Source organism: Eptatretus burgeri, chromosome 7, assembly GCF_056783735.1.
Source record: "Eptatretus burgeri isolate ZD-2024b chromosome 7, Ebu_testis_v1, whole genome shotgun sequence".
Classification (NCBI taxonomy): domain Eukaryota; kingdom Metazoa; phylum Chordata; class Myxini; order Myxiniformes; family Myxinidae; genus Eptatretus; species Eptatretus burgeri.
Window position 1 is genome coordinate 78988955 of NC_140967.1, and position 13667 is coordinate 79002621.

A 13667-nucleotide genomic window follows, 5' to 3' on the forward strand; every position below is an offset into this window, starting at 1 on the left:
GTCGGTTTGGGGAGAGTCAGTTTGGAAGAGCGGAGAGTGGCAGAAGAGTGGAGAGAGTTTTGGGCAGAGGCAGTTTGGAGCGCGGAGTGGAGTAGGGAGGCGAGGGCGTCCCGGTGGTTTTCGGCAGTCGGCTGAGGAGAATTGGGGGAAGAGACCGAGGAGTTCGGGTCCGAGGCAAGGAAGACGGCGGTCGGCGACGAGGTCGCGGTGGAATCGCTCGTCACGGGACCCAAGCAAGCCAGCTATACTCTTTCCCCAGAGCATCAACAATTCCCCCCCCCTTTTTCCCCTGCGCTGAGATAGTGCGAAAAGGGGGCCCCGTTCCCACCCCACTCCAAGCAGTGCCAACGAAACCCGCGAAGGAGCATGAAGTCGGAGCACCGCCGCGCTGCCATATTTGCGGCTCATCACAAAGAGGCGGGTAGGACCCACCCGGTCTCGCGGACCTGACCGCTCTTTCAGGTCCCGCGCAAATATTGGCCCACAGGCCCCGTCTGCCCCCTTGTCTTTGAGGGTGGCCTTTTCTTTTGTTTCTGTGTAAACGTGTGTGTGGCACCAGTCTGGTGAAGTAAAACTGTTAAGTGTTGCCATGTGTCGGTCTTATTCGGTAGTATCTCTGCGTCATTGTTTCTTTTGTTACATCTGCTTTTTGTGCATAATTGTTTTAATTGTATATGTGTGCTTTCCGTGTGCCGTGGAATAAATGTGCATCATGTTGAACTGTTTTCCCTTTTCGCTTCGTCTTTTCTTTAATTGAATCTCCATCTTGCTTCATGTAAAGGGTTGGTAGTGTGCTTAATACGCCCGATAATTAATCGGAACCGTCGAGGCCGACGATAACGCCGCTCGGTTATCCCGATAGTACGGAACGGATCGCTTAAGCATCCCGTGTCCGGAGTCGACCTGTGGCGAGGTGCGATCGCCCGGTCTACCCTCTGCGTGGGTACTTAGGGAGGTCGAGTTTGGCGAACAACCCTATCCCACGCGGGGGGCCAATTGGCACGATCATGGTGAGGCCGAAAGGCCCACCCGTGACTAGCTCCCGGCGTTGGTCCGAGAGGGTCACGACGGAATTGTCCGTCCGGTGGGCGACGTGCCGCGATTCGAGTCACGTGGCCGTTCGCACGCCGGAGGGCGCGAATTCACAAATATATATATATATATATATATATATATATATATATATATATATATATATATATATATATATATTTGTTTTTTACATGATCTAAAGCTTGTAGTGGAGCTGCCACACACATGGACATGCAGACAAACATTTGCAATGTAACACAAGAGTGTTAGATGAGATAAACAAAGCTACTGAGCTTGTGCGAAGTTACTGCCTGGGGTTCGCTGGGTACCAGCAATGTCGCAACAATAGCGCGGCTTTTCTCCCTACACTCAGTGGGTGCCTGATACAGAGGTCCAACTGTATAACCGTATGTAAACATGTAATACTTGAAATATGCACGGTAACACTTACCATCGTACACCGTCTGTAAACGATAAATGTTTGTGACTTCCTCGCACTCGCTGTGCATTGTCCATAAACGATAGAACCACAGACACTTCTCCAATGATACCACCATGAAGCTGAGAAACATCAGCTCCCTTTGCAAGTGATCATGACCATGCAAGATCACGTGATGCACCATTGCTTTCGGTCACATGACCCTCCTTGAGCAGACCGACGCTGCACCTGCCAACTTTTATTTACGGATATTTTCATTGACGGAAGGTTTGCGACAGTTTTGTGATTTTTCTTTTCCCTGGGATATTGGCTTCGAGTTGCATCAGTTTGCAAAATTTTAGCTTTCTTCTCCACCAAGAAAGTACTTAACATTTATATCAGTGAGTGATTGAGTCAGTGGATCGAAAGAGCTTTCTTTATTGGCAAAAAGCAAAAATCTCTCACGCTTCACTACAAAGCTCAGTGTTTGGTGCTTTGGTTTGAAAGGTTTAAACCTACACTTAAAATGAATTCAATTAAACTTTTTTAACATTTAGAATTATTCTCACTGAGATATCAACATCGTCCTCATAGTCTTCGTCGTCTCGCTGTCACGCATCTTGTAATATTCTCTCCTTGCATCTTGTAATCATGGACTACCAGGTGCTTATGTGGTCAAATGTTCCATGCAAATTCTCGCCGTGATGCATGTTGTGATCGTGGACCACCGGGTGGTTACGTGGTCAAATGTACCACCCGCACGATGCCCAATTTAGCAACGGACTGTCGAAAGAGGCGATATCCACCATCTGCCGGGAAAGCCGAAATATGATTTGGACAAAAAGATTTTCTTTGTAAACATCAATATCAAGAAATGTCCAGACAAAGCAAGTGTGAGCACTGCTTCACGTGGGTTGGTAATAAGTTGAATAGACGCTGTTGATTGGTGTGCAAGGCTAGTTGCGTGGTGATTGGCTCCTGGCGAGTGACATCAATATACCATTCTGTACTTGTTTCCCATTCTGAGAATCCCAAAATACAAAATTAGAGCTACAAACAACACAACAAAAGGGGGGCCTGGGGCCCACTGGCTTGCTTGAACTGCATCATCTTATTCTGCAAAATTTAAACCTCTGTCTATGCATACAATTTCATTGTCCTGACCTTCATGTTTTGACAGGGGCACAAAGATTCTGGCTACCATGAGTGTTACATTGGTGGGAATCGGCAGTACCGCGTTGCGAAGCTTTCTCCAGGAACTGGGTATTGCTTCCGTCTTGCTGCTCGCAACGAACTTGGCCTCAGGTACACTTCAAGCTTGTAACACTCTCTTGTTTGAACTCGCGGCCATTTCCCCTTTCTGATTTCTTTATTTTATACATTCCCTTTCCTTCACCACTTTTCTGCATCTCTTTTGCAGCGGGTGGAGTGAGTCGCTGTGCTTTGTAACACAGGGCTGCATACCAAGCGCACCACCTCCACCCCAACTGCTGCGTGCTGGGATCTCATGGCTGGCACTGCAGTGGCATCGACCTGTTGAAGCCTCCACCGATGAGAGTGTGCAGTTTGTCTTGGAGATGGACGACGAGACCTCAGTAGGGTGTTCACTTGGATGTACTTGTCTAAACTTTTTGTCTCTGGTACCCCACCTGCTCTTCTTCTTAATCATGATATCCTGTATACCTCCTATTCTTATCTTCAAGGCATATTTCACAAATCTGGCTCTCACCAAAGCGGTTGGTCCATAAACCCTCCTCCTCTACCGACAGCACCCCGTTCTCCATTCCTTCAATAAAAATTATTTCCATCCATTCCCTGAACTTTATCTCTGTATGTCCAATTTGGGTATCTTGAGAACTCCATTTTGCGGAGGTTGTCTGCTCATGACAAATCAAATCAAATTCCCATGTTATTTTATGGTGTCAAACCCTTCCGTGTCAGTACCCTGCCACACATCTCTTGCAAGCTCATATCCTTCCAACCACACACCTTCTATGTGTCCCCTCTTTTAGCATCCCTCCACTTCATGTCCACTCTTTCTGCATCCCCTCTCAACCCACCCTCTTTGAGCTTCCCCTCACCCCACCAACTCAAAGCTTCACCCTTATCCCACCCCTCAAAGCTTTCCATCATCCTACCCCCTCCCATCTTCCTCTTCATCCCACACCCTCCTAGGCTTACACCCCATTCCTCACTCTCCCAGCCCACACCCTCAAAAGGCCTCCTCCCCTGTCCCTAACTGCATGGACCTCAAATATTGAGATCTCTACTCCATCCTGACCGATCTCTCAATCCAGGTCACTGCTGATAAACCAGACATCATCTGTTTAACAGAATCGTTCCTCCCACAGGATGTCCCCGACTCCTTAGGTTATCTTCCCAGCTACTGTCTCCTCCAATTTGATAGGCATGAACCCCACCCAAATGGCGGAGTTGCACTTTACATCATCAAGAACTCAATTACTCGCAGGCATATCCCCTTTTCTGATTTCCCTGTATTCTGATCATACACCTCCTGACCACCAGGAGTACCTTTTGGCTGTAACTTACCTTACGTTCCCACCTCTTGTTTGTGTTGTACCATTCTCCAAACAGTGATGACTTTATTTGCATCTCTCTCAGCCAACATGGACAAACTTTTAACCACTCATCCCAACTCTCTCTTCCTCATATGTGATGATTTCAACTGTCATCATGCAAATTGGCTGGGCGTTGGTGCCTTTCTCACCAACAACGGCACTTCAACAAAGGACTTCTGTGACTCTATGGGACTGATTCAATCTGTGAACCTTCCAACCCGGATTTTTCTCAATGGCAAATCCTCCCTTCTGGACTTGACGATGACAGACTTCCCTGTAAATGTATCCTGCTCTTTTTTTGCTCCAATTAGTTGATCTGATGAGATGCTTGTGATAGTCAACATTTCTCTGGCTATTTTTCGAGAGCTGCCTCAGTGCTGGTGAGTATGACAGCTCAATCATGCAAACTGGCAGGGACTGTAAGCAGCCATCTCAGTTCCAGACTGGTCTCCTACATCTACTGCCCTTGATATAAATTCAGCCTGGGAATTCTTCCACAGAAACCTGCTCTCTCTTACGCACAGATCCATCCCATCTCATCTTCAGTTATCCTACAGTTCTTCCTACCATTCTTCCTGCCCATGGTACACTGAATTATGTGATAAGGCAGATGCTGTGAAACGACTTGCCTTCTCTTCCTGGAAAGCAAACCGAAACGAAGGTAATCTCAAATCATCAGGTCACTCCACCTTGGACATGCTGCTTCTACTCTACCAACAATGGATGGAGGCCTTCAATATCAAGCATGAGATCAGGACCTGTCTCACTATGTTGGTCTCGCTAGACATATCTCGAGCTTTCGATGCAGTCTGGTACCCTGCCTTGCTCTCCAAACTCTCTGCCTATGTTATCCAAAGCCAACTCCACACATGGCTTACTGAAGTCCTCTATTCTCGGAGTCAACAGGTGGCTCTCAACAGAATCCTTTCATCTCCTCTCCCTGTAAACGCTGGAGTGCTCAAGGCAGTGTCTTGGGCCCAGTCATATTCCTAATCTTTATCAACGATATCTCTGACTCTTTGGAAAATTCCCTTTATATATGTGCTGATGACTCCACCCTCTGCAGTGACACCCCTTATCCTTTAGATAAGCAGGCAGCAGACTCTTCCTCCCTCTTCAGATCTTCATAAAATCAGAAGCTGGTCAAACACTTGGAATATGTTTTTCAATCCTGAAAAATCTCTCACGATCACACACTCTCTCCAACAGGTTCATATGGCAAACCCTCCCATCTACTTTCTTAACATTCCTCTTCAGGAAGTTCAGTCACTCAATCTCCTGGGTCTCAATATCAGCGATGATCTTTCTTGGGCAAACCACATTTCAAAGTTGTCCTCCAGAGCCAGTCACTGACTGAGCATCCTCCTTCATGCAAAGTCCTTCTTCGGTATGCCTGAACACCTATCCACCTACTATACCTTCATCCGCAGCATAATGGTGTATTGCTGTCTCAAATGGGCTGGTGCCCCTGCTTCACACTTTGCTCAGCTTGATGCTGTGGAAACCAAGGCTTTCAAGATCATTGGAATCTTCCACGATGAAGCTGAGTCAATGGATCCATCACCTTTGCATTGCAGACAGGTCGATGGTCTCTGTCTTCTACCACCTCCTTTCTGGTCTTGCACCCTCTGCTATTTCTGTATTTTGTCGACCCTCCTCCCCCACCCTTCAGTTTCTGTGGGGCGCACACAGTCCACCATCAAGCCCCTTCTCACATAACTCCCAAAATCCAGAATCACTGCTAACCTCCACTCATTTGTTAATCTTTTTTTCCCTCCATTTAGAGTTTGCTTGTTTCCATCCTGTCCACCTTGTGCATCCTCTCCTACCCTTCTTTCTTCACCCACATCCCTTATTTGTCAAAGTCTCTCTTTTGTCCCTTTTTCCCTACTGTTGGTGTTTCCACTCTCTTTCTACTGTTCTTTTTGTTCTGTTGCATCCTGATCTGTTCACTCTTCTTGCTCTTCCATGAGCCTTGACTTTGTATACAATTTTTTAAAAAATAATTCTTTGTCACAACCATTACTCAATTGCTCATTCTCTATTCAGTTTGATGTTATAATCTTTGATTTTATGCCTTCCTACCTTCATGCTATAACAAAGATACAAAGATTCTGGCTATTGGGAGTGTTATAATGGTGGCTTTTTTGTTTTGCATTGTGGCCATTTGTTTTTCCACTGCCATCATTCCACTGCCATTTTGTGCCATGTGTACATGGGATACATTCCAAATAGTATTGAGGATGACATACCCTTTTGTTTTCACAGGGCTATGGCTTTAAACCTAAATACCATGGTGAAGAACTGAGTTACACTGCACATAACATGCACAGGAGTTCACGGTACAAGTTTCGCGTACGTATTCAGCACACTTTTATCCAGCCCTTTCATATAATTGGCAGCCAGTTCTTGCATATAACGTCAGGCTTTCCTAAGCTGATGCATTTCCACTTTTTGACTATATAACAGATTAATATAATTGAATGGGGTGGGGGATATCAATTAATCCATCTATTCATCCATTGGGACCATACTCTGTGCAGAGCGTTGGTGCTGCCCAAGCAGTCTCCTTAGCTATTGGATACAATCCTGGACAGGTCACCACTCCGACACAGTATACCAGCAAGCTGGCACTCATTTTGCCGACCTCGGAAGGATGACAGGCAGAGTCAACCCCACCTGGTATTATTTCAACAGCCGAGTGGGATTTGAACTCAGGATCCGAGGATCCCAAGCCCACCACCCTAACCATTAGGCCAACACCAGACATATCAATTAATGATGTCTGGGATGTTGTTTCATGTCAATTGACAATTGAGAAACAAACAATTCTATTTTCATTTTGATATGCCTTTATATTGTGTTTCCTCACTGGTGTGTCAAGGATTGTGTAGTGTGCTTAAATATCCCGTACGTGTTTTTTTTCCGCGTCTATGTTGTGCAAAGTGCACTTATTTTCCAGAAAGAAAATCATGTCATGCAAGCAAAAGGAATACCTGCATTTGTAGCCTTTAAACTTTTATAGTTAATCATAGTCAGATGCATGAAAGGAATTTTATTTGAGAATGTTTTTTTTTGCTTCCTGAAAATGGTGTGAAGCTTAATGCTGAGAGAAGGGTATGATATTTTTGTTCTGCAACAGTAAACATTGTACCAAGAAGCTGTTACATTCAGTTAAATGGAGGAAATCGACCAGACGTTCATTGAGCGATGATAACCGTCAGAGAAATCAAGAAGTGGAAGTTTCAGGCATTTTACCCCTCGTCGAAGCAAAAGTGCTGCTTGCGGCATCTAACAGCATTCTGACGTGCTCTTTTTGCTCTGACGAAGGATTAATGGCCAAAACGTCAGCTTCTCCTTGCTTCCTGCAGCATTTAGCATACTCGATCATTGTTGTGTTGATTTCATCCATCATTCTACCTCTTCGTTGCCGATTATCACGAGCCAGACTCGTTCTTCATTCCTCACAGAAAGTTAATATGGACACATCTTACTTTGAGAAGCAAGGATGAGCACGATAATTAGGAGCAGAAGTTAAGCATTTGGACGTCACTGCCAGAATTTTGCATCTTAAATGTAGGATTGGCAGAGATGAAGAAACAGTTTATAATTTGAGAGATCATGTGATGTGTAGTTTCAGCCTGCTGAGGGTCATGGACATTGTTGTTCCATGTGCCTGCTACAAAAATGTATGTAGTGGATAAACAGTTGACATGAGATTCTCAGTCTTTCAGTGATTCAGTGAATCACTGCTAGATTCAGATTTAGACTCTCACCCCCAAGCCCCGAATGCGATGCTCTTTTTCTTGATGTAATGCAAGTATAGACTTCTTTAGTTTTGTTGTGTGCATGTTCCTTTCCCCTATGTGTGTATTTGAATTGCCAACAAATTCATTGAAATCGTAAACTGGCGATTGCTTCTTTCTTTTTTTTAATCATGCACCGTGAACACACTGGGAATGACGAGCCATTTGTGCATCCATCCAGCTTTTCATTTGTAACTCCGAGGGCATGAAAAGCGTTGGCAGTGAAGTGGTCACGTTCCATACACTTTCTGACAGACCTGGTCCACCTGCAAGGCTGACTGTTAAGGGCAAAGTTCATGCCCAACACTTCAAAGTCTCGTGGGGTAAGCCAGCCAAACCACTCATTCGAACCGTACTGTGCGTAATTTTCATTCATCACAAATCACTGATTGCCATTGCAGATACAAATACTGCAGTTCGGTTTTCAATGATCGCGTTTAATCTAAAAAAAGAGAAAAGAGAGAAAAAAAGACTTCCTCGTTGAATGAATCATGGGGACCTCGCACTTGACAGAGCTAATCTATTTTGCCTTGTTGTTCAGATCCTCCCAAGGACAATGGTGGCGCTTCCATCACAAAGTTTCAGCTCGAAATGGCTGAGGCCAATAAACGTAAGTACCAGACTGAAATTTACAATGAATGCATGAGAGTAGGTCAGCATAGAGCTTTGAATTATTGGAAATTTTCTCGTTCATTTTTTTCCCATTTACATCTGATAAAAATGATCATTTGGCGATAAGGAGGCAAAAATATTGTTGTGTGGTTGTTCGAAGGAAAGAGAGACCCATTTGTTATGACCCTCACCAAAGGAAAGGGTATTGCATTTAGGTCCGTTTGTTTGTGACCTTCGCCACCGAAGGTAGAAGGAGGTGATGTTTTCACCCCTGTCTGGCTGTTTGTTTGTGTGCAGGATATCTCAAAAAGTTGTGGATCGATCTGGATGAAATTTCGTGCACAGGGTTGGGTGTGTGACCAGGACAAACTTATTCGATTTTGGTGAAGATCCGCATCTGGATCCGACTACTAGAATTTTTAAAAGTGATTCTTCACGATTGAGAGATAGGGCTAAACTAATAGATACCACTATATCTCAAAAAGTTGTGGACGGATTCGGACGAAACTTGGTGGACAGGTTGGGTGTGTGACAAGGACTAATTGCTTCGATTTTGGTGAAGATCCGAATCCAGATCTGGATACGATATATATATATATATATATATATATATATATATATATATATATATATATATATATATATATTTAATCCTTAAAGTGATTTTTCACCATTGAGAGATTGGGCTAAAAATGATATATTTATTGGGCGTAATATGTTCTATTGGATCAGCCATTGCGTGGCAGAGGTATGCCCTCTACCAAGTGCCCTTCCAGTTTGTTTGTTTGTTTGTCCGCACAGAACTAAAGTGTTTTTCTCTGCAACCGCTTGTCGGGTTGATACGAAATTCTCACCAATGGTGACTACTCATGTAGAATGTTTTAATGATAATTATGATGTCATCGGTCACGTGGTATGGCAGCCATATTGGAAAAACAGGAAAAAATTGGACCTGTATCTCTGGAACTACACCAAGGAAAAAATTGAAACTTGGCACATAGCAAGTTCTCCTCATGGGGAATGATTGTGTGGTTTTTTTTGACATCATAGGTGCCTTTGTTATGACGTCATAATTTCATATGTAGAACGCTACATCCAATCAGCATAAAAAGTTTTGAGGATCTCGGGATAAAATGGGGCACCAAAAATTTGTTTTGATGATGTCATCGGTCACATCGTCAGCCATGTTGTTTTATTTTTTTTTTTAAATCTTCTTTGAAATGGCGGAACAGATCGAGACGAAACACAAATGACTGCCTATCCATGAGGAACAAAAGGTTCACACATACCACGTCATAGTTCACATGATTTGGCAGCCATATTGGATTTACCCTAAAACAAAAAATCTTCTTCTCCAGAACGGCTGAGCTGATTGAGGGGAAACGTCACATAAATGTTCCCCAAGGCATGTGTGTACAAGGTTGTTAAGGAGGAATTGATGACATATGGTTTGGCAGCCATATTGGATTTAAGAAAATATTAAATAAACCAATGTCACCCGCAGGGTGACCCGTATCTTGCCAAAAGGTGACCACGTGTGACTTCTTTAAGGTCACACTGAGGTGAACAGAGCTGCTATCCACCAGGAGCGACTCCTTGAGGAATATCTGCCTACGAGAGATTCCGATGAGAATCGTTCTACAGAGTAACCATGAAAAATATGCTTTTGCCTCATAACGTCACCAAATGACGTCATAATGTCTCAAGCTTGACATATCTAGAAAGCACTCATCGAGGTGTTCAATTTGAGGTTCTACACGATATGGTTCCTAAAACTTGAAAATTTGACCTTGGGGTCAAATATGTTTGACCTGAGGCGCTAACCATGAAGGTCAAGGCCAATTGCCACCAAAAATTAATCAGCTGAGCGCAGGACCATGAACTATATTCCCATGAAGTTTGAAGACGATCCGATCAAAATTACTCAAAAAATAAGGGTTTCGTCGACTCCCCTGATTTGCGACAGTGACCTTGACCTTTGACCTTGACCTTCAAAATTTTATGTGCTGAAAGGGACCTCTATAGGCCTCTGATATGCGGTTACAAAAATTTCCAATGATAACTGTGCTCTGCAGAGTGATTTATACATGATTGACCGTTTTTACAGCCATTTTTCCCTGCTGTGCAGGGGTTTGGCTTTTTCTTGAGGCAATGTTTTATGGCCGGATGCCCTTCCTGACGCCAACCCTGGTCACCTCTTACGACACACAGGGATATGGTACACCTATTCTAACCGGGGCATACACCGGGACCAGTACACTGGCACTCATTTCGCCGACCTCGGAAGGATGACAGGCTGAGACAACCCCCTGGTGTTAATTCAGCAGCCAACTGGGCTTGAACTCAGGACCCTGGGATCCCAAGCCGCCACCCTAACCACTAAGCCAACACCAGGCTTGATTTATACATGATTACAGACCCCCCCCCCCAAAAAAAAAAAAACATATGAAGGTCAAGGCCAATCGCCACCAAAAATTAATCAGCTGAGCGCCAGACCATGAACTATATTCTATTCCCATGAAGTTTGAAGACGATCCGATCAAAATTACTCAAAAAATAAGGGTTTCGTCGACTCCCCTAATTTGCGCCAAAGTGACCTTGACCTTTGACCTTGACCTTCAAAATTTTGTGCACTGAAAGGGACCTCTATAGGCCTCTGATATGCGAAGTTACCAAAATTTCCGATAACTGTGCTCTGCAGAATTTTTTATACATGATTACAGACAAACAAACAAACAAAAAAAAAACATCCAAGCTGACTAACATATCTTGCAAAAACTTCGTTTTGGCAAGATAATAATGTTTTCTCTGGAACCGCTTAATCAATCGATGTGAAACTTCACAATTTTGATCTTGTAGTGATGGGGAATATGTGGTTTAAATTTCAACTTGATCAGACACATGGTCTGGCAGCCAGAATTATTTAATTTTTTGATGTGGGGTTGTTTTGATTTTTTAAATAAGGCTCATTTGGCTGTGCCTGGGTGGGTTTGAGGGGAGGGGAGTAGCAGCTGAAATGCGAATCCTATCCAGGTTCCTCCTGATGACTTCATCTTTTCTTTTTGCTTCATTGGATTCCTTCTGAGTACTCCAATGCAGGATTGTACCAATTTTTACTTTTTTTGTGTACCTTGTCGAGGCTCGTATGAGATCTAATCTGGTCTTCCATTTGATCTGAATTGAATTCTTCTTCTTCTTGCATTTGGCAGCTTAGCTGCTGGGGTAGCTCTCATTTCTTGGAAGTGTGACTGTGTCGTGATTCAGTGTCCCTCTACCAGTACACACTGGTACTCATTTTGCTGACCTCGGAAGGATGACAGGCTGAGTCAACCCCTGGTGTATTAATTCAGTGGCCAACGGGGCTTGAACTCAGGACCCTAGGATCCCAAGCCACCACCCTAACCACTAAGCCAACACCAGGCTATTGAATTTAATTTATTTTAATACCATTCTGAATTCAATTGAATGATAATAAATGTCATGGGTCAGGGTCAGGTGTCTGATCAAAGCGGGGTTGCATCAAAGCGGGGCGTCTTGGTACCCAGTCATCACTATCAGCAATTATGAAGTGGCAGTTCTAATTATGTCTTATTTATTACATAACACACCAGTACACAAACGCTACACAAAATACACCACACAAAACTACACAAACACCACACAAAACAAATCCTGCCGAGTGTCTGCAATCTCTGATTGCTCTTTTTCTTGTTCTTCTTGTTCTTCTTGTTCTTTGTGTGATCAGCACAACAGTGGGATGTGGTGTATAGCGGCCATGGACGTGAGCATGTGTGTGACCAGTTGCAGCCCGGCAACACACATAGTCTGCGTTGCTGTTGCTACAATGTGGGTGGGCAGAGCCAAGTGAGAATCACATGCAACCACTATTTTCAGAGTATATGTGCCATTCCACCCTCATATCCACCCCCTACCTCCTATATTTGCACTCCCGTATCTACACAAAGTAAAATGCTATTTTTTGTTTCTTAAATATTTTCAGCTGATGCCACTCTTACTTTGTTTACTTGCTGGTTAATATGATACAGGCTGCTTCAAATTTGGCAGGGACTTCTTGTGCTGGTAGCACATGCATTATCAAAGGTATTCTCCACTTTTTAACACACAATTGGCTAAATAGAGAGGGATCTTTTGTGTACAGTAAACCCTCCAATATCGTGGGGGTGAGGATCCTGGAAAATTCTGCGAAAGTTAAAACTGCGATCGTGGAAACCAACGGCCAATGGGAAAGTGGGGGATCGGTTCCTGGACTTCAAGAAAATATCAAGGAAGATCGACGGCAGTCATAAATAAACACATCACAATTGAAATAAAAATGTAAAATATATATAAAGCATGTTAACATTGAAATAAACATGTAAGTACAATAAATACAGTGTAAATTCAACAAAAACACATATGTTTTACCTTTTAAATTTATTCCAAAACAGCGATATGGGTGAGGGTAAACATGTTACGTACAGTTCTGTTCTCTGTATGTTACTGTTCTCTCCATAAATAGAAAACACAAGAATGAGCCTTTTATACTTTGCTTGCAAGAACCCTTCCACAGATCTTTGATTCACGTTTACACATAGTTGAGTCATTGATCCCATAATGGCAGCAAAACAGATGCCTCACTTTCACTTCTTGCCGATGTATCTAACAACTCTACTTATTCGCATAATGTCGTCACCTTTCTCTGCATTTTGGCATGGTTAATTTTGTCCATCGCTTTACATTTAGGCGCCATTATTAATTTTTGTTTTTATTTTTTACTAGATATGGTAGATCTAGTATTACAGGATCTCGTTATGTCATTTCCTGTTTGATAATGATTCATTATTTAATTTATCTTCATTCTTGTATGCTGGTCTGATTACTACAGTTAATGGTGCGCGAGAAACAAACAAGAAAAGACTCGTAATGAGAGGTAATCGTATACGCGGACACAAACATTGACTCATCTCAGCTGAAAAACTGCGATTGGCTAAAATTAAATTCCGCGATACTGAAATCATAACACAATAGGTTGCTCGCGAGTGTTAGAAACCCGCGATATTGGAACCCGTGATATTTGAGGGTTTACTGTATTTTCAGTGTCAAATTCTTCAAGATGTGCACACAACCAATGCACAACATAATTCTTCATTTAAAAAATATCTTGCCTCCCTGTACTCGTCAATGTGAATATCCTTGACAGGCAATCATTGCCAATTGCAA

General features: G+C 43.3%; 1 protein-coding gene across 5 annotated transcripts in view; it reads left to right on the forward strand.

Moving 5' to 3' along the window:
- Positions 1 to 13667, forward strand: part of FNDC3A (fibronectin type III domain containing 3A) — a 397009-nt gene that overhangs the window by 306217 nt on the left and 77125 nt on the right. For all 5 annotated transcript variants that reach the window (XM_085889158.1, XM_085889163.1, XM_085889159.1 and 2 more), the window contains 6 exons: positions 2631 to 2755; positions 2871 to 3045; positions 6298 to 6384; positions 8017 to 8158; positions 8377 to 8445; positions 12193 to 12311. In XM_085889158.1, the coding sequence (XP_085745284.1) occupies positions 2631 to 2755; positions 2871 to 3045; positions 6298 to 6384; positions 8017 to 8158; positions 8377 to 8445; positions 12193 to 12311 (717 nt within the window). The remainder of the gene's footprint in view (positions 1 to 2630; positions 2756 to 2870; positions 3046 to 6297; positions 6385 to 8016; positions 8159 to 8376; positions 8446 to 12192; positions 12312 to 13667) is intronic.